Below are 22,640 nucleotides of genomic sequence, written 5' to 3'. Positions count from 1 at the left end.
TGGATATTTTTCTTCCACAAACCCATCGATTCACTTCAGAAAGACTCTATTGACCCACCGGAGCCTTGTGGATTACTTTTATAATGGATGGATGCTCTTTTTTGGGCTTCAAATTTTGGGGCTGCCATTCACTGCCATTATAAAGCTTGGATTACCCAGGACATTTTTTAATATAACTCTGATTGTATTTGTCTAAAGGAAGAATGCCATATACACCTAGGATGGCTTGAGAGTAAGTAAATCATGGGATAATTTACATTTTTGGGTGAACTATCCCTTTAAGGCACTGTACAGTAGATTTCTAAAAGGTCTAAATTACATTTTGTCGCAATATAACAAACATTTGTTTCTTTGGAATAATAGGCACCGACAATAGAGCAGCACAAATATCGCAATCTCGATTTTAACACTCATAATATCTTATTCCTAAATGACAGCGATTCAGCTTTGTCTATTAAACCTTTGACAAGCATGATCACAGTGAACATTCAAATCTGCGTTGGCGCTGAGCCAGAGATTGTCATGAAAAGATATGAAACAGCTTCACAAACAGTCTTTTCAAACACACAGTATCATTTCTGTGGCCCTGTTTACACCTGGTAAACCTGATCGATTGATCACAAGTAGAAGAGAGAGACATATCCGTTTACACCTGGTGTTTTAATCCATCTCTTTTGTCCACTTTCAACCACTGCTGTTCGGATTTCTTCGAGGGGAGGGTCTATGGCTGGGTAAGTGTATGGGCTTTTTCAGATATTTTGATCTAATGGACAAAATAAGCTTATGCATTTTACATATGAACGTGCCCGGAGACTATGGAAAAACACACGGACAGCAACAACTTTAGTTTCTTCTCTGACAGATGCAAGACTACACTGAACACAGTGCTTGGTGCGTTTTTCGTCTTCAAACCAAACGTGAGTCTCCGGCCGGCAAAGTTCAAATCCTGTCTGGTTAGCGCACTTCCCATAATGTTTACGAGAGCTGGTGGTCTTTTGCGGCTGTTCAAACACATTTGACCGCATGAGCGTTCACACTACGAAAGCAATCTGGTTGAATACGTTTTCAAGTATCTCTGGATGTGGTTGAAAGTGGACAAGCTTAAAACATTTTAGACCCTGTTTACACCTGTATTTAACACTGTCCACTTGTGATCCGATCGGCCAAAATCCATCTTAATACCAGATGTAAACAGGGCCTAAGTTACAACCCCACTAGAAATGTTACGTTCCCAGAATGTACCGGCTTGTGTCAAGGACATCACTATATTCATGTTCTGAATATGAAGTTGAACAAACAGTTGGTATTGATCCATCTTTGAGAAGCAACATTTGTGCAAATCCTGTTTTACTGACCCTCATTTGCAAAGCAAACGGTCCTGCAAACATTATGGGAATGTAGCGTAGACACCACTGCACTGAACAAGATATGTTGCAGTGCATCCTCATCTGACCAACAGAGGACCATGCGGGAACGTTCTGTTAACGTCCCAAATGTCCTCTGTGTAGTCTTGCTATGTGACCATAAAATAACCAAGATGTAACATCCCCCTAAAGTCATAAGGAACCTTGAACCCAGCATTTTCATTACCAAAAGAGGACGTTTTAGGAACATCCCTAATGTTCTATAAAGGTTTGGGATTTTCATCACCTTTAGATAACTTAGGGAAATGTGGGCAAGGTCACGAGACCGTCCACTCCTACGTGGGAATAATTCAAATTATCACATAAGTATATAAAAGTTTATAGTTTGGATATAAACACTTATGCCTATGGTTGCGATCAAAAGAGCAAATCACCTTTCGTTCAAAAACGAGTCATTAAATCATTTGTTCAAACCAATTTTAAATCATATAAAATTGCATGTTATTTGGTTTAGTTTTGAATCGTAGGAGTATCGTGATGTCTATTTTTAACATCAAAAATTGATTCTCAATTTACCCAGAATGGTGCAACTCTAACGCAAAATAAAACCAAAATAAATGCTAAGACAGTAAATAGGGTCATGTTGACTCTACAGAGAGTGATTTGACATTGTAAAGGTTATTTTAAATAACCAAATAAGAGTGCAGATACAATAGATAATTTGCAGTTTGATATTACTGGGAATAATACTTTTTATGGTTGTCAAGATGTCAAGGTTTGAATGGTTAACAAGGTCCAGTTAGTCTAACTACATCACCCGCCAACCAAGCAACTACCATTGAAATTAATGGGAATGCTAATGGATAGCTTTCCCAGGGTATTATATGCTTCCTTGGATGTTGCGGTGCATGTCTAAAAGCATCCCTTGCTTTTAGGAACTTTTTTTCCCTTTATATTCAGACCTTTAACTTTTACGTGAAAAAAATAAAGAGAGAGAGAACACATAGATAAAACAGAGAGCAAAGAGCAATCCTTTGTGTCCACTGTATGAGAGCACCCAGATGAAAGTAGGAGTAACCTAATCAAAACACCGCCTGCATTTAGCATAACAAGTCATCTGCATGCCGATCCAGGGAGCGAGACTTAATGCCGGCGTGAGGTGCATTCGGGGGCATTCATAGAGCGTCTCCTCATCTCACTCTTTTATGCACCAGCTTTTATGTGTGCATTAATAAAGGTTAAAGTTTCCTTGGAATGGAAGAGAAGAGGGTCCCTCGGTGCCCTATTACAACATATTCTCGCCTCTGGATAGGCAAATAACAAAAATTAGGCTCACTTGATTATTTGGAACTAATTAGAGAGTGAAAAGAAAAGAAAAAAACAAGGCGCTATGGTGAAAGCATGCTTAATTCTGTAGACAATAATGCTGACAAGGGTGGAAAGAGGAAGTGGGTTGGAACGAGAGGGAAACCACACATCATCAGCATCACAATTTAAAGTGACAGAGGCGACACATAGAATATGATATGTACTTGTCAAAATTCTCAAAATCCACCCGAGCCCAAACACAGTGTCTCACGTCTCACTGACTATACGTTCGTCTCAGGTAACCAGGTAACCCTGCTTCCTCTCCTACAACTCCACCTTATATACTAAATTTCCTCACCTCCGGATAATTGATTTCCATCCTCCATCCAGTCACGCAGCTAACATTTTTTTCCCTATTGCCACACTACACAGACATGAACAAAATATACTGATGATCAATGGCAACTATCCATGACAAACTCCAAATTCAAAAATTCTCAACTCAAAAAGAGCTTTCCATTAGTTATTATGACAATTAGCTGCGTTTATTTGTGCTCACAACAAACATGCAATAATTCTGACATGTCTAGAAAGCAGCATTATATCTCTATTTTAGATGTAAAAGTTGCCATAATGAAACTCAAAAATGAAAAAAAGGATTAAAACAAATACTGCTCCATTTAAATGGATGTTTCTTTATAAACTGATATATTTACACAGTTAGAACTCCTACAAGGTCAAAGTGAGACAGTCATTACTGAATTATTATGCTTTATCCTTTAGTATTGCTTTTAAAACCCACTTGTGCTAATGCTGCACTCATGCTCTTTCCATAAAATGGTTGTGTTTATACACTATTGACAACAGACAATGGACCTTTTTTACCAGCAAAAAATGTACTTATGTGACTCTGCCTTGGGTGACACCAACAAAAACAATCTGAGATAGGATAGAACAAATTGTTGTGTGGCTAAAAAAACACTGAATATAATTGGTTACTTTCAGGATATTGTGTTGAATTTTTTAAATTGTGATATGTTACTTTGTTTGAGTTATCCATTTGCATTCACTCGCAAACAAACACGTTTGTAAATCTCAAAAGAAAAGATGGCACTAAGAGCCAGTGTATCCCCTAGACTTGCATGAATAAAACAGAAGATGTACTAATAGACTCTACATACTGAAACTGTGCAATGGGGAATATAAGTATGAAAATCCTCCTGTGGAGTCTACTGAAGCATAACATTGTTTTCCAGAGACATTGTGAGTCTTGTCTCTACCCCCAACCTTTGGACTGACAAGAGCACAGCGGTGAGAATGTCCATCATCCGGACAAGTCTCAAATGACACCTATACTGTACAGGAACACTCAGTTTTTTTCGGGTTTTTTTTTAGTTTTTTAATCTAACAGTATAATAGGTTTTGAGATAAATAGATTCACTGGCCCTAATACAGATATACGTCACATGATCTGAGCGTGACGAAAAAAAAGGAAAAAAAAGTGTTAGTTACTAAAATATGCTTGATACTCTTGATTACTAAAATACGCGTTCATGCTTGATTGTTCAAAAAACACATATTTTACATTTTTACAGCTCCTCTCTCCCCAGTCTGGCCTGAACGCGTATTTTAGTTCCGGTTTTGATGAAGCCCCTCCTTCCGAGATGGTTCCGAGGGTTAGCTGGACCAATGTGTTGTGATTGGCACTGCTTATCGTGTGTTCGGGAAATATCCCGCCCCTCCATAACTGCAAGTTATGCTCTAATGTAAAGAGTCAGACTCTTACAATGTTAATGTGGTGAGGTGGACGAGCGAGAGACATGGGAGGAGCGAGCAAGATCGGTGTGCGTGATTGAGAATGAACGTCACCTGCGAGGCACACCGGTCTCGAGTCCTCTCTTGAGGGAGCACGGAGTTATATAAGGACGAGCGGCTCCAGTGAAGGACGAGAGAGGACCAGGCCTGGATTTTAAGTTGTGTTTTATTTATGTTCTGTTATGTGTGTGCGTGGCAGTCGTCCGTGAGGGGCTGCCGCTTTTCTTTCACTTTGTTTATTTATTTGATTAAAGTTGTTGTTGAATGTTTGCCGGCTCCCGCCTCCTTCTTCCCGCACGAACAAACTCCGTTACATTGGTGCCGAAACCCGGGAGGAAGGAGAGACATGCTTTCGAAGAGCCCTCGTTGCTGAGGGGGAGGGGTGCTGAGGGGGATCGCGGTGCTGAGGAGAACGGGCAGCGCGGATGGGTGAAGGCGGTGGTGCTGGAGCGAGTGAAGATCCGGTGGGACGGAGAGCTCGCTGCCGTGCCCCTGGGTCGAGGTGGGGTGGCTGCCATCCTAAAGGGAGCGGAGGAGTCGCCGGCGTTAGCTGTGGGCCGGAGCCTGCGTCCATCTGCCGTGTAGGGGAGGAGCAGGGAGCGCGCGGGACTCGCTGCCGGCTGCCCTCGACAGGAGGAGCCACCGCCAGCCGCCAGGGGCCGGAGGAGGATCGAGCCGTCCACCGAGCATCCAGTGCCATCGCATGGCACCGCGAGGAAGAGCCTCTCGGTGGGCTGAGGACCGAGCGGCAGTGTGTTAGGGAACCGGACCAAATTTTTTTTTTCTCCTCTCTTCACTCTCTCGTCCGGTCGCTCTGGGGGTCTCCGTCTCCCGTTCTCTCGGCTCGCCGGCCCATATCCCCGGACGCCGAGATTGGGCTCCCCGAAGGGAAGTAGGCGTAGACGCGGGGTACTCCCCGGCCTACGAGGGGTGTTGGGGGTATGTGGCGAGTTGAACGAGCGAGAGACATGGGAAGAGCGAGCGAGTCACCTGCGAGGCACACCGGTCTCGAGTCCTCTCATGAGGGAGCACGGAGGCATATAAGGACGAGCGGCTCCAGTGAAGGATGAGAGCGGACCAGGCCTGGATTTTAAATTGTGTTTTATTTATGTTTTGTTATGTGTGTGCGCGGCAGTCGTCCATGAGGGGCTGCCGCTTTTACTTTCACTTTGTTTATTTATTTGATTAAAGTTGTTGTTGAATGTTTGCCGGTTCCCGCCTCCTTGTTCCCACACGAACAAACTCTGTTACAGTTAACGAACAAGAGGATCGTCCAGAATGGATTTCATGCAGGGACTTCACAGGATGTTTCAGAGTGGTATGTTTTTATGGAATTGTCTTATACATTTTAAATACGATGTTACACCATTTAATCATGATATTTGTTGGAAAACTATGGTAATACAAACCATAATAGATCACAAAACCATGGTTAATTTTCCAAAGGGCCGGTGAACAGCCTAACAAAAGCGAGAGCTTACAAAAGCTATAGTAAACACTACATGAAGAGTTCAGGGGCCCGTTTCAATAAGGAGGTTCAACCAACTCTGAGTTTAAACTTGAACTCTGAGTTGACTTACCCTGAGATGGGAAACTCTGGGTTTCAGAACAACTGAATTGAGGTAGTTCAATCAACTCTGAGTAGACTGACTCTGAGTATAAGTTACCTCTCTTTCAGAAACTGGCTTGACACTGTTTTCTCGAGTTTAACATACCTCCCATTCGGACACAGAAAACCCAGAGTTCCCCTCATTTCAGGGTTAACAAACTCAGTTTTCACTTAACCTCCTTTCTGAAACCAGCCCCTGGTGAACAAACCTTTAAGTCCATCTGACATGTTTTCTTTTAAATTAGCTTTTTTTTTTATATCAAGCTCCTACGTTTAGGTTCAGTCATTTCACTTTAATGGCAATGAAAAGGTTATTAGTCAGTTATTTAAATGCCTTGTTTTCAAAAATGTGACTTTAGTCAATTCATTGGTACAGTATTTAACAAATTTTACATAGTGACAACACTATCTTCTCCAATGCAGCTCAGCCAGGCCTCGTCCACTTTTTTTGAAAATTCCGTGGATGGGGATTATTTAATGAGTAATATTATGACTTCACAAAACCCGGAAAAAAGGCGTTGTAGTCCAAATGAGCCGTTCGTTGTAGTTCACGGAAAGTGTATTCTGTTAAGTATCTCCCTTTGGAGTGGACTTTGAGCTTTGTAGAATTGCAGATCGTTTTTATGCTCAAAGAGCAATATTACACACTAACTGTAATGTTTCAACACTAAGTTGAAAAAGTGAAAAAGCATAATCGGACCCCTTTAAAACAAGGGCCAGAGCAAGTACTTTACACTGTTGACATTTTTATATTCAGAAACACACTATCTGAGAAATCAGATTCTTGAAACACTTCCGTGGATATTCCACAACCAAAGCATCTCGACTGAAAATATAAAATAAAATGCATTTAAAAACTGCTGCTTCGCCAAAGCGCTCAAAAGCTAGAAGCCAGAAGAACGCCTGCCATTGCCATCTGGCTAAAAACGCTTTGGTGAACAAACAGACTTAATGTAGTTCTACATTGCTGTCTACAACCAATGTCACAAAACTGACTGAGGAGAAGAAATGTGACGACGCATAGAAGAAAGAGCATCTCATTTAATTCAGCATCCATTTACACAAGGTTTTCAGGATTGCAGCTGGCCAGATTCTGGCCAAAGAGTGAAGATTTCCTGGATCTAAAGAGCAGAGGTGAGCTCCTCTATTCCCAGAGCATCCCATTGCCCCCTCTCATGGCATCTGCTGAAATGTCACCACTCAGGTAATGAAACAATAAATCTTTTTGATATTTAGGAGAGTAAATATCACAAAGTAACCCTGAGTTTTTGAAAAAGAAGAAAGAAAAAAGGAAAGAGGTTGCTAATACAATAACAAAACTCATTATCAAACGCATAAATTCAATTAATAATGTGTAACGCAACAAGTACTCAAGTAAATATGAAACTTTTGATGGTGATCTCACTGCCACAATAATAAATAGTCATTAATTTATTAATTCATTAATTAATTATAAATATAATAGTATAAATATGCATTGTGTCATGGACATTCGGTGAAATATACAGTTTTGCGTCCATGATACAAACACATTTTACTTTTTTCCCAATGCAGAGAGAATATAAATATTGGTATACACTGATAAGTCTTCATCATATTTGTATATCTATTGGTTTAAATGTATTTGTATAGTTGTGATGTTCAAGTTCATAAAAAATACTGAAGGAAATGTGAGAAATTATTACGATTTAGTTTTGAGAAATGTTTGAGTAATTGTGGGGCTGTAATGAAAGGTTCGAGAACCTCTCTCACATTTCACAGAGTCCCAAGCGAAGGAGAGGCTAAGATTAAATGCCATGAAAAGATGAAGGTGCAAATTAAACCAGAATGCCATTAATTTCCATGTTTCGTTTCTGGTAATGGCTACAATTTCAGTGACACTTTAGCTGACATGGCCTTGGCTCTTCTTTCCCATTACAAACTGCAATTATCTACAAATTACGCCTAGTGTCGCTAGTGGTGTCAACAGCTTACAACCCCAAACCCTACACATGAAATCCTAATAGACAAACACACATTTACACACTCATTAATAGGTGGGGAGTGTTTCTAACAAGCTCACAAGAGGAATCTCGTTTTGCAGTTCCCGTAATCAGTAAGAAACCACATTACCTTTATGATGCTTGACATGAGCAGAATCTGTTGGTATATTTGCCCTGTGACCCTCTAAACATCCCGATGTCACTAGTTTTCATAGGTGTAGGCAGGTGTAGGTGTACATTTTTTAGTATAGTAACACCCATGTGATTGTTCCAACACCGCATGAGGAAAATTGGAATACATATGTGCAAGTTAATATAAGCTAAAATATAAATATAAATAAGCTAAATGTTGGCAGTTTTCTAACTTGTTTCTATAGAAATCAACATTATTAAATTATTTACGAGTCAGTAGTTCTAAAAGAAACAGTGGCTGTTTAAACAACTATTTTACTTTTTGAGTCTGATTTCTCAGTGCTTTTCATTATGAAGTATCGTTTAGTAGATACGAAATGTCTATATGATTAAATGGACAACAAATGGACAGTTTCTTGCAATTTTAGAAGAGATCTAATTAAGGTCTTAAACTGTGCTCAGATAAGTCTGCAATCAAAAGTTATTATTTGTTATTTATTTTATTGGTTTCTTCTCAATCATTTAAAAATGTTAGAATTTCCATTGATACTTACAAGTCTCCTGAGCATTAAAACAGCAGCATTTAAGATCATTTTAAACATACACTCACCAGCCAATTTATTAGGTACACATGATCTACTGGGGTTTTCACACACAACCATCTCTAGGATTTACAGAGAATGGTCTGAAGGTTGGAGGAGAATGGCTAGACTGGTTCAAGCTGAAAGAAAGGCAACAGTAACTCAAATAACTCATTACAACCGAGGTCTGCAGAAGAGCATCTCTGAACGCTCAACATGTCGAACCTTGAAGCTGATGGGCTACACCAGCAGAAGACACACCAGGCCACTCCTTTCAGCTAAGAACAGGAAACTGAGGCTACAGTTCATACATGCTCACCAAAATTGGACAATAGAAGCTTGGAAAAACGTTCTCGATTTCTGCTGCAACATTCAAATTGTAGGGTCCGAATTTGCCGTAAACAACATATAAGCATGAATCCATCCTGCCTTGTATCTGCGGTTCAGCCTGCTGGTGGTGTAATGGTGTGTTGGATGTTTTATTGGCACACTTCGGGCCCCTTAGTACAAATTGAGCATCGTTTAAACACCACAGCCGACCTGAGTATTGTTGCTGACCATGTCCATCCCTTTATGACCACGGTGTACACATCTTCTGATGGCTCCTTCCAGAAGGATAGCCTATGTCACAAAGCTCAAATCCTCTCAAACTGGTTTCTTGAACATGACAATGAGTTCACTGTACTCAAATGGTCTCCGAAGTCACCAAATCTCAATCCAATACAGCATTTTTGGGATGTGGTGAAATAGGAGAATCGCATCATAGATGTGCAGTCTCTGTGGAATGTTTCCAGTGTTTCTTGTTGAATCTATGCCATAAAGAATCAAGGCAGTTCTGAAAGCAAAATAGTAAGGTGTACCTAATAAAGTGGCAAATGGAAAGTATGTCAATAGCACAGCTAGTAAATACACTATAGCTTCCTATATGGGAAAGCCAGTCTTTATTTGCTCTGCACAAAAAAAAAAAGTCATATAGAAAAAAAAATTCTAAGTTTCTCATTTGGATTCTCCACAGAAAAATAGTAGATGAATGAAAAATTGTGGGACCTAGAGCTCGGTTAATGAGGCCAAAGGAGATAAGCCTGCAGCAAAAGAAAGCCGTTTGTGCGGGGAAAAGACACAGAGGTACTCAAAGAGTACCTGCTTTTCCAAGTCTGCATCTCGGGAGAACACACACAGTATGCAAAAGAGGGAATCTTGGAAGAAGATCCCTTCGGCACAAAGGGAAATTTCTGATGAAGGGTTCCTAACTGGTGAAACATGTTTCACAGTGGCAGGCTCACAAAGACAATGTGCATAATGCCAGACAAAAATAACTGAAATGACACAAGATGCCTTGTTGTGCATAAGAAAAATGATGTTTTGGAGAATTATGAATAGCTCTGTAATGTGGGTGGAAAATATCAATTATAACATTTGCTGCTTTGTTGCTACTCCCTCTTGCACAATAAAAGAACAACTGAACTGTAGGCGCACAGAGCTGCTGATAGTGATCAAAGCATGCTGGGAGATATGTTTGTGTGTTGGGGGTCTGCCCACTGTCATACATGCAGTGCACAGGGGGTTAACACCAGTTCTGATTGGTCAATTGAAATATCTCATGGTCATGGTAACAGTTGCAGATGCTTGGCAGATTGGAAGGGATTGATTACTGTGATGTGGAAAGGATTCACACCAGTTAACATTTCAATTGAGAACTGAGGCACGTAATCTGCTTTAAATACATCATTCCATAATGAGTGCAATCTCGTCCTCATGCCGAGGTTATTATTTCACTGTGTGCAGGAACAGTTTGGCAGCTCAAAGAGAATTTGGCCGGTAACTGCATTTTAACATTTTCACAGCGTGACTGGGAAAACCTCTAGCAGCGGGTCTGTGTCACAGCAGAATTCCGGGGCAGGAATAGGCAAGGTTGTCGAGCGGTTTGCTCAACCTACAACCTGATTAATAGGTGCCATTAGGCCAAAGCCCAAAGCTGTGAGTTACAACAAACCAGCACCCATCTCTTGAACTCAGCCAATCCATTTATAGTAGACAGATTCAATGTTTTAAGGCAGTGGGGACTTAAATGGGAATGCTGTGAAATAGGACACACAGTATTTTGACCATGGAAATCCCTTGACTATTCCATGACCTTTCCAGTCATATATTATTAAAAAAAAAAAATTAAATTAAAGGGACTGATGTGGTAGAAAACAAGTGTTATTCTTTAGTTCCAGAACTGAACCTGTAAGGCACAATATTGCCATCATAAAAAATGTAATCTTTTTTTTTTATAATCCCTTTAATTATAAGGCAACGTTGCTTCAGTATGTACAAAGAACTGAATAAATACAGCTATATAGTATTTAAAATCTCAGTTAAAAACTCACAGATAGTTAGTGTTTTTTTTTTTTTCAAAGCTGAAATAAAGATTGATGAAAAGCCTTTAAAATACATTCTGCCTTCACTTACCCAGCATGCCCTTATATATAAGATAAGTTAGTTCACCCAAAAATTTAAATTAGCCCATGATTTACTCACTCTCAAGTCATCCTAGATGACATTCTTCTTTCAGACGAATACAATCGGAGTTATATAAAAAAAATGTCCTGGCTCTTCCCAAGCTTTATAATGGCAGTGAATGGCTGATTGTGTTTTGAAGTCCATAAAAGTGCATTTATCCATCATAAAAGATATCCACATGGCTCCGGAGAGTTAATAAAGGCCTTCTGAAGCAAAGCGATGTGTTTGTGCGATATAAGAGAAGAGGGGCTTGAGTTTGTTGCCCAGCCCTATTTGTTTCAACCGCGAGAGGCGTCAAAGCTTACGATACTCCTACATCCTGCGTCATGGGGTTGTTCTTTTGCCGTAAGTTGACTTTAGTAGGCCATCTGCCGGTAGCTGTGTGGAGCTCTTTTATGATGGATAGATGCACTTTTATGGACTTCAAAACAAACCAGCTATTTACTGCCATTATAAAGCTTGGAAGAGCCAGGACATTTTTAATATAACTCGATTTTATTCGTCTGAAAGAAGAATGTCATATACACCTAGGATGACTTGAGGATAAATCATGGGATAATTTTCAATTTTGGGTGAACTATCCCTTTAAAGGAACACGCCGACTTTTTGGGACTTTAGCTTATTCACCATATCCCCCAGAGTTAGATAAGTTCATACATACCATTCTCATCTCCGTTCGTGCATTAACTCTGTCTAACGCACACACCGCTAGCCTAGCTTAGCACAAAGACTGGAGGTAAATGGCTCCAACTAGCCAACTGCTCAATAAGTGACAAAATAACACAGACATTTTCCTATTTACTTGTTGTGATGTGTATAGTTACATCGTGTACTAAGACTGACGTTGTATGAATGAGTGAATCAATGGGTGAATGTGAGGCAATATGTAAAGCGCTTTGGTGGCGCTGTGGGTCTGTTGAAAGCGTAGTCTATTTACCATTTTACCATGGTACGGCACAAAGTTCCTTGATCATTATGCAGGAATGAGAGAATAGCTCCTAGCCATATCGGTCTAGAAAATTGTTACTTTTAATTTTCCGTCTGTCTTAGTACACGATGTTACTATACACATCACCAGAGGTGGAAAGAGTAACAAAATATTCTACTCAAGTAAAAGTACTATTACTTCAAAGAAATTTTACTTAAGTACAAGTAAAAGTACCGGTCTAAAAATGTACTCAAGTAAAAGTAAAAAGTAGTTCATTTAAAATGTACTCAGAGTAAAAGTTACTGAGTTACTTTTTTAACAGCAGGGGTGGGGAATCTCCTGTGTAGGGTTGTAATAGAATGAGGTTTTCACGATATGAAAACTTCAAAGTTTCACAGCATCACAGTATTAAACAATTATTTAATAAATAAACTTTATTATTAAATTATGGTTATTATTATCACCAGTTAAATTGGCATTAAATGAATGAAAACTTTTTTTTTTTTTTTTGGTTGAACAAATGCTTTATTATAACAAACTTGAAACCATTTCTTTTGTTTATTAAAATTTCAATAAAACATGTCTAATCAACCAAATTCAATAAATGGTTATGAATTAGATTAACAACTTATTTTTATAATTAACTTATTAAAATGTTTAAGAATCCTATGATTTTTTTCTTTTTATGATTTTTATACAAATATATGACCAAAACGGTGGTAATTAAATAACATATAACAAACTTTTATCCTTTTATTTTTTGGCAAAGTACTGCAAAACAGAGATTATCAAAAACGTTTATTTTGATGGGTTGCTTGTTTTTACGTGTTATATGCGTTATACTGTAAATTAAATGTTGTGACTGGATTCCGGGATTCCCTCTGCATCACAGAAATCACTCTGCCTTAAGTTAAAAACATACCTTTATCTGCACAGAGGGATGGTGTTCCCGAACATGTTCTATGCATTTCCTCATTTGCATCAACATTTTTTGTAACTTTGATATCCTATCCTCCAGGACAACACCACATTATTTATTTCTATGTCCAAAGTATTCCCAGTCTAACTAACTGGTTCACGACGGCGTTTCGCTTTCAGCTGGATCTGCATCACTGACATGTCTTGTCCGTCTCTATCGTTTTGTGATTTTTGCGCGTTCTCCCGCCCTTCAATTCAATGCAGTCGTTTCCGGATCGCTTTTTGCCCACTTTCGTATTATTTATTTATTTTACTCAGTAACGGATGTGGTTTAAAATGTAGCGAAGTACAATACTTAAAACAAAACATACTTAAGTAAAAGTAAAATTACAGATTTTTAAAACTACTTAAAAAAGTAGAAGTACACAGAAAAACTACTCAATTACAGTAACGCGAGTAAATGTAATTCGTTACTTTCCACCTCTGCACATCACAACATGTAAATAGGAAAATGCTTGCGTTATTTTATCACTTATTGAGCAGTAGGCTAGCTGGAGCCATTTACCTCCAGTCTTTGTGCTAAGCTAGGCTAGCGGTGGGTGCGTCTGACAGAGTTAATGCACGCACGCAGATGAGAATGGTATGTATGGACTTATCTAACTCTGGGGGATACGGTGAATAAGCTAAAGTCCCAAAAAGTTGGCGTGTTCGTTTAAGCAGTAGACCAACAAAATAATTTGTATACTTTAATTTATAAACACAATCTTCACTTAGTGAATGAAGGTAAATACAAGTAGAAGTGTGTGTGTACATGTTAAAATACTGTATAATGTGCAGTACAACTATAATTACATCATTGAAAGGTTGATATTCCCTTGAAAACACTGCGACACTACCAAAACCTTAATCTGTTTGTTTGATCGAACCGTAAAACAATGAGTTTAAACAATGGCATAAGTCTCAGAAAGGGCTATCTGTTCATCCAATTACTGGAAAATGGGTGGAGTGTTTGGAAAACATTAGAAATACCCGGAAATGTAATGCACGTGATGCCATGTACTGTATTCAAATCTCATTTTAATATGATTTTTGAGTTGAATTAAAATAAAATGTAATAATGAATGTGTTGTAAAACATAAGTCACTAATGTTTTAATCCACAGAGTGAGATTTGAGCTTTATTTTTTCCATTAATTTCTCCCATAGGGATTTCAAAAAAGTCTTTGTTAAAGCATTATAAGCCATGAACAAAACTAACCAGCTATGAGGTGAATCATACATTTACAAACTTTGATTTGAAGCAAAAAGTATTTAAAAATCGGACAAAAATACAGAGGTACAAGCAGATAGATGGAAAATAGAAACCTGCTCATTAAAAATGTTGATTTTATACACACACACACACACACACACACACACACACACACACACACACACACACACACACACACACACACACACACACACACACACACACACACACACACACACACATACATACATGTTAAATGTCTTAGTGCGATTAATGGTCTCAATTCCACTGCGGTCACTGGTATTATAAGAAAGATTGAAAACTTAGGATAATTCTGTTCTCCTTTTTTGGTGGTGTCTCTTCAAGATATTTGATAATCCTCTCCTCTCCCCCGAAACCAGGTGTTTGTGTAGTAAATATTTAAAATCCTTTTGTTCTGGTCTGGGAATTTAAGGGAAAGTGGCAGAGCAGCCATTTGGGAAATTCTGTAGCCACAAGACTCGTATACAGTGCTGTGTGAGTGTCTTAAAAACACTCACACACCAATGCGTGTCCTGCTGTCAGGTATGCATTTCTTCATTTTAAATGCTTTCTTGCAATTCAGCAATTGATGTTATGTATTTATTATTTCTAAATTGGCTTCTAATTGTTCACTGGTGTAATTGGCATGATACATTTATGATACCTGACAAATAAATTGTTACATTTGAATTTATTCTGAGATACTCTGAAATTATTAACTCTAGTAGATTATGTTGTATCCATTGTTACCAAAAATCTGCGTCAGGATAGGTCAAACTAAAGGCCCAATGAAAGGAGCATGTGGCACATCATTTGATTTCTGTCTATCACTGACTTAGCAAGTTGAAGTATTGTGAGGAAACTGCATTTTTGTATGAATAAGCATGGAGCGATTCGACTCAAATATATTAGTAAACCCTGCTCCCTCTGACTAATGATCAGAACTGGCGAGTTTGTGATTGTGGGATCTGCGTTAAACGGCCGACGCGAGACCCTAAGTGACATTGGTATCCAAATAAAGTGAACTTCATAGAAATTCTGAAAAGTCCTACACACATTATACCTTCGCCCACACCGTTGGATTCCGTTGTTGGGCCGACAGGTGGTTCGTTACAAAGTGGTCCGGTGACACACAGTCCATTTGGGAGTAGGCGTACTGTGTTGAGCGGATGCTGCATTTTGCAACATATTTGAAGTGTATTGCAAAATAAGCATATATTCAAATATTTGAGTATTTTGAGAGCGTATAGGGAGGCTGACTCGATTATGTCACTCGCGGTGCTTCATGGGTGTGGGAGGAGCTAACGAGATCATTTGGCACATTTTGCTTGTTTTAACATTTGTGGAATTTTCTATACAGCATAATGGGACATGTAGTTCACCACAAATTCTGCTATTAAACATGATTATATTAAAACTAAGTTGACATAATGCAAGGTGATAGCTTCAATGGATTCAACAAATACTATAAATGAACAACTAGTAGCTCACAGTAAGTCTGCATTTAACCCTCTATGGCATGACTTTTTATTTTTTGGGGAAAAAAATATTTCACCCCATTTTTTGGGAGCTTGGGGGTCCCTGATAATATATCCATCGTAAAAAGTGTCGCCCCCCCACCCCTGAACCATATTTTGGTTTGTTGCCTCAGGGCAACACTGTGCCATAAGGGTACTAAAACTCCAAGGTTTTCTACATAGATTTCCAATAGGGGAAACAAGCAATATGTGCATTAGATAAAATTATATTTTGAAAAACATCAAACAATACAAAAACACTACTACTAATTACAACTAACACCTCTTGTATTATATTCATACACCAATCAGGCATAACATTATGACCACTGACAGGTGAAGTGAATAACACTGATGATCTCTTTATTACGCCTCCTGTTAGTGGGCACGGCTCCTGTTAGTGGGTGGGATATATTGGGCAGCAAGTGAACATTTTGTCCTCAAAGTTGATGTGTTAGAAGCAGGAAAAATGGGCAAGCGTAAGGATTTGAGCGAGTTTGACAAGGGCCAAAATGTGATGGCTAGACGACTGGGTCAGAGCATCTCCAAAACTGCAGCTCTTGTGGGGTGTTCCCGGTCTGCAGTGGCCAGTCTCTATCAAAAGTGCTCCAAGGAAGGAACAGTGGTGAACCGGCCACAGGGTCATGGGCGGCTAAGACTCATTGAGACCCGTCAGGGTGCCCATGCTGACCCCTGTCAACCGCCCAAAGCACCAACAGTGGCACGTGAGCATCAGAACTGGACCACTGAGCAATGGAAGAAGGTGGCCTGGTCTGATGAATCACGTGTTCTTTTACCACACGTGGATGGCCAGGTGCATGTGTGTCTAACCTGGGGAACACATGGCACCAGGATGCACTATGGGAAGAAGGTGTGGCAGCGGAGGCAGTGATGCTTTGGGCAATGTTCTGCTGGGGAACCTTGGGTCCTCCATCCATGTGGATGTAACTTTGATATGCACCACCTACCTAAGCATTTTTGCAGTGCATGTACACCCTTTTATGGAAACAGTGTTCCCTGGTGGCTGTGGCCTCTTTAACTCTTTCACACTTCCACAAAGCACAAATGCTTCAGGAATAGTTTGAGGAGCACGAGTTTGAGGTGTTGACTTGGCCTCCAAATTCCCCAGATCTCAATCCAATCGAGCATCTGTGGGATGAGCTGAACAAACAAGTCTAATCCATGGAGGCCCCACCTCACAATTTACAGGACTTAAAGGATCTGCTGCTAACATCTTGGTGCCATATCACAGCACACCTTCAGGGGTCTAGTGGAGTCCATGCCTCGACGGGTCAGGGCTGTTTTGGCAGCAAAAAGGGGACCAACACAATATTAGGGAGGTGGTCATAATGTTATGCCTGATCGGTGTTCATAATAATAATAATAATAAGAAACATAAATGATACTCATAATGCACATTCTTTGAGTTTTCTGAACGTGTAAAAACAAACTTCCCAGAAAGACTTGAATGCACCATATGGTCCTAACACTATGATATTGCCTGAACAAAAGTGGTCTAACTGCACAGTGTTGCCCTGAGGCAACAAACAAAAAAACACAGTTTTAGTATATAAATAAAAACTAAATAAATATTTAAACAATCAAACATACTTCTTTACATGCTGATGCACATGCATATTTTTTTTTAATAAATGTATTTCAATTTAAACATGTTAAAAAGTGATATTTAGCCAACCAATTGATGGCACTGTGTCCCATGTGGCTTTGCTTCATGAAAGGACTGCTCCACCCCCAAACAAAAAGTCACACCCACTTCAGCCCATCATTTCATTGAACAGACATGTCAGGTGATATTATGTTTTTAAAAACAATATTTAAAAAAGTTAAAGGGGCGTTGTGAGGTCCAAAAAAGTGGTTTGTTGCCTGAGGGCAACACTATGCCATAGAGGGTTAAAGGTTTATAAGTTATCATTAAAAAAATCTATTTCCCTATGGATAAACTGAATGGAGTGTTTACTTCCAGAACCTGACTGTAGCACTCTAGAGTTGGATCCTCAGTATTTACCGACTGTAGCACTCCAAACATTCCAGGGGTGTAACGGTTCAATTTACTCACGGTTTGGTTTTTATCACGGTTTTAGGGTCACGGTTGCGGTACGGTTCAGAATGAAAATTAGTTATAAGCTATATTCAAAAAATAAAGAAAATAAGAAAATATAATCAAACTAAAAGCAACAGCGCAAATACATGTAGAGCGAAGATGCATATACATTTTTTTGAGTGATTTCTTTGTCATTTGATGTTTGATTAACATCAAAAACACAGCAGGAATAGGCTTCTGTCCCTTTAAGAAATAATGCACAGAAAGACTAGTACATACTGCACATGAACACATGTCTTTCTCGACTATGTTTGTAAATGACTGAGCCACTCACATACAAGAGTGACTCTTGTGTCAACGCTTTTAGATCATCGCTGTTGTAATGTATTGGGAAGCCAGAATGTGTATCCATCGGCAGAAACATACATTAGTCTAACTCTGTCTGTCTGTTTTACGTGTTGTTTTTTTCAACAAACCACATTTTAGATGCGTCATCAGATTTGGCAACGAACCGTGGGTGGATTTTTTACCAAGAACCGTTACACCCAGGCAAATGCACAGGTAGGGCTCAACCTATGTAGAGCACATGCCTTTTTTGCCCCTACACTCCAAACTGCCCTTTTTTTTGGTGGTGGTGTTTTTTTTTTCGTTCTTCAATAAATCAATGCTATTGGTCACCCTTTACGTCTGTCTGTTTTACAGATATTTAGCCAATGAAAGGTATTAAAAAGAGCTTGTAACTAAGTCTAGTTGGATCCTCAAACTGTCAGTAAACCTCATAACTCCACCCCCTCTATCCATGTGACTGAAGCTGAGCAGCTGAGCGCAGTCTTGCAAGGGTAAATAAAGATCTTGTTGTTTGAATAAGTACTGCATTTCTTTACGCAAGAAACATTATATCTATAAAGGCTCATATTTTATGTATTTGAGTTCTGAGACATGTGGGACCGGATAGAGAGGGCTAACATTTGCCATCTAGTCATGGCCAATCGCCTGTGCATATAGTAGCATTTCATCTCATATAGAGATTTTGGCCAAATGTACTTTACAACAGAAAAAATTGAGCGGCCATAGCTACAAAAAACTTTGAAACTGTTGATGAAAACGTAATGTGATGCTGCCGTTGATGACGGACAAAATTTGTACACATTCGCAGGTAACCCCCCCCCCCCCCCCCCGTAAATGCATTTGAGTTTGACTTTTGTGAAATGTTAATAATATATTGATAAGTAATACAACAACATTTCATTTGTTTTGACCATTGAAAAATCATAAAAAAGCAAAGGTGCGCCCCGCGCTGTTCCGGACTGGAACTTACACAAATCGACTGAGTGATCCTCGTCACCTAAGTCAAATATATTTCTTAGAGATGTTTTCTTTGATTTTTGATTGCTGAAATACTTAATTTGTTAACATTTAATCATGTTATGGTTGCTTGTTTAATTCATTTACACTGTTGATATATTCACGTATTCGCTGACTATAGCTTTTTTTTATCTAGTATTTTATAATCTCCGCTCGTCTTCACATGTATAAACGTAGTAAAACATGATTTTACTACAGTAATGTTGTAGTTTACATTAAGTGCAAATATGGCGTATTTTTCACTGAAGGTCTAGTTGGGTCAGCCAAAATTACGGAAGACGCAGCAATATTGTAAGGGTAAAGTACATGGTATGAAGTTTTGACCAAATTGACCAGAGGTTCGAATCCGCCTTTTGCCGAACTCGCTCTACTCCCTTTTCCCATCACATAGAAATTCGAAAAGGCTTTTTTTTTTCAATAAAAATTAAGAAAATATTAAAAAAGTGGAAATAAAGCATCTAACGCAGGGGTCTCAATCTCAATTTACCTGAGGGCCGCTGGAGGTAGACTCTGGGTCAGGCTGGGCCGCATCAAGTATTCCACAAAAAAAGTGTTTCAAGTATTCCCAAAAAAAGGAACACAACTGATCCAATCTTCTTAATCTTTATCATTAACAGTTCTTCAACATGAATGTTTCTTCTGAACATGAACTGTTCCTCTGAATTTGAACTGTTCTTCAGAACATAGGCTTTTCTTGCCTACTCTATTTTTTTAATATAGTCTATAGAAATTAAATCATTTTGTAATAATGAAATAATGAATGATTTTAATTTTATTTCAAATAATAGATTAATTCAAAGCAAGGCCGTAACCAGATCAAACAGAACAGTGAACGACATTCTAGGTCTAATTCTAGTTCTTTTTGGGACTATTTGCAAACAATATTTGCATTAATTTGTGTCAAATATATTATTAGTCCCGAGATTATTTGCAGGAGTGAATAAATACATATATTCACTATCAAAATTTGAGTTCCCTAGTGGTCTAGTGGTAGAATTTTTGTAAACCGTGTCAAAGGTTCCGAGTTCTAATCCGCCCTCATATAGTTTTTTTCTTCTTCATTAAAATCAAAGATGTTCATCAATGATTGTATATTAAGAGCTTGGACACGTTTATGTGCATTTTTGGTTTGTGATTTCACCGGAAAGAATCTCTCTCCGCAACGGCATTAAGCGAAAGCGCTCCTCTGTGTGAAGACTGCACGAGCCAAAAGAGAGCGTAAACCCCGCCTACTTTGATTTGATTGGACATCTCAATCAGCCTCACATTCTGTTGCTGTCAATCACGCGGTATCAACCAATTACACTGCATGAGGGAGGGGCGAGCCAATGCTCTCTCTCTCACACACACACACACACACACAAAGGAGGCAGCAAGCGTGGCAAGCGTGGTACACGCAACGACTCAGCAAAAAGGTGCTTTTCAGAGTAACGCGTGGGCCGCACTAACACTAAACTTTGATGTCAAGTAGGGGGCCACAAAATATGATCCCGCGGGCCGCGAGTTTGAGACCACTGATCTAACTTGTGTAATAATAAAGTTTTAGGGGTAGGTGAACAGACACAGAGTTGCCCTTGGGGTGTCCTTTTTCAGTTTCAGCACATGCCCCTCAAAAGGTCTGTGCACGGCCCTGGTTACACCCCTAATACATTCTTGATCTGGAAATGAGCAGCCTGAATATTCTACTAAATAACTCCTTTTGTGCCCCATATAAAGATGAAAAATCAATGTTTTAAGTAGATTATGACAGAATTTTAATTTCTGCGTAAATTATTCCCTTCTCAAATACATGTACATACTAAAATAAACATCTTCTGAAGTCAAAAGCCAAGGCTGCATACAAAAACACAACTTCCTGCAGTATTTACAGGGATGCTGCCTCACTGATAACACCAACATCATGAAATCAATCTTACCTTTGCAATCTGCACGCACCAGTTGAGCAGCAGCTGGGAGCCGATGTTCTCCTGGTGCTCGTGAACATAGTCCAGCAGGCAGCCGTGGGGCATGAGCTGAGTTACCAGCTGAATAGTGGGACTCAAGCAGACCCCCAACAGACGCACTAAATGAGGATGCTCCACGCTGGCCATGATCAATGCCTCCTGGAGGACAGAGACAGAAAAGATCAGGTCACTGCTGCAGACTCAATTATGGGCGGCACTTCCGGTTTGGGGAACTTCCACTCAAAAAGACTGAAACAAATCATTCCAAATAATAAGGTTGCGCTACAAATAATCCTTATCAGCCAGTTTGACTGAATGAGCTGTCAATTTCTCAGCATTTTAATGTAATATGGTATGACATTAAAATGGATATGGTATGGTAACACTCTGTACTTTAATGTGATATAATATCACAAGAATATCTATGGTATCAGTCTCTGCATTTTTTTCCACCTGGAGATTCGTTTTTCCTTTGTATTCCGCTGTAACTGTATCTAAAATAGACAACATATACTTTGCATTTGTGGTCTGCTCTCCCGATTTAATTTACGATATATCCCATGAATAATTCACTGGAATGCACTAAGAATCTCTAGTTTTTCCAGGTTTGTTTCCACATGGATGCTTTAAAATGTAATTGTCTCCTCTTTTCACTTCTTATCCCTAAAGCAGGTAAATACAGTAATTGTTATCTGTCAAAATGACGGAAAGCACTTTGAGATATTATCACTCAATGCTAAAGTTTAAAGCATTTTGGATTAAGGCAACGTATGTTATATAACACAGTCTAACATGTAACATTTCTCTGCAAACGCTGCCTCCTACTGCGACAATGACCTCCATTAGTGACTGCTGGCCTGTCTCACTCAGTTAGCCATACAAAAGGAATGTTTCAAAGAGGGGGGGGGGGGGGGGTGCCTTCATAAATAAACAAAGTATATACATTTTTATGTGTTACACATGGGGACAGGGATGAATATGTATCTTTCATGAGTAGCTCTGCATCAGCTTGCCTGCTCATGTATGTGCAGGATAACAGAACAGAACACACAAACAAGCACAAAGGGATTCCCAGGCAATTGCAGTAAGCCGCAGCACATGAGGCCACGTTTTGATGGCTTTTTAAAAGAGCCTGACCTCTCCCTGAATCTCGGGACAGCGAGAGAGAGAGAGAGAGAGAGAGAGAGAGAACGAAAGAGTGATGACAAGGGAAAAAAAAGGAGATGAACTGATAATGTGACTGCTTGCTGTTATTGGACTCTTCTCTCTGCAGACCATGTTCTTTTCTCAATACTACTAAAGTCAAGATAAATAACACATAACTCATTTTACGTCTGTA

At 39.3% G+C, this 22,640-nt stretch overlaps 1 protein-coding gene across 1 annotated transcript in view; it reads right to left on the bottom strand.

Moving 5' to 3' along the window:
* The window catches only part of erbb4a (erb-b2 receptor tyrosine kinase 4a), a gene marked incomplete at both ends in the record, with an annotated part of 98,800 nt that overhangs the window by 27,358 nt on the left and 48,802 nt on the right, over positions 1 to 22,640 (bottom strand). Inside the window, one exon of the mRNA XM_079811970.1 lies at positions 21,275 to 21,460. Coding sequence (XP_079668096.1) covers positions 21,275 to 21,460 — 186 coding nt within the window. The remainder of the gene's footprint in view (positions 1 to 21,274; positions 21,461 to 22,640) is intronic.

This window comes from Gobio gobio, assembly GCF_949357685.1.
Source record: "Gobio gobio genome assembly, chromosome: 3".
NCBI lineage: Eukaryota > Metazoa > Chordata > Actinopteri > Cypriniformes > Gobionidae > Gobio > Gobio gobio.
Note: the sequence above shows the minus strand (reverse complement) of the source record. Positions and strands in the feature narration are given on the sequence as shown.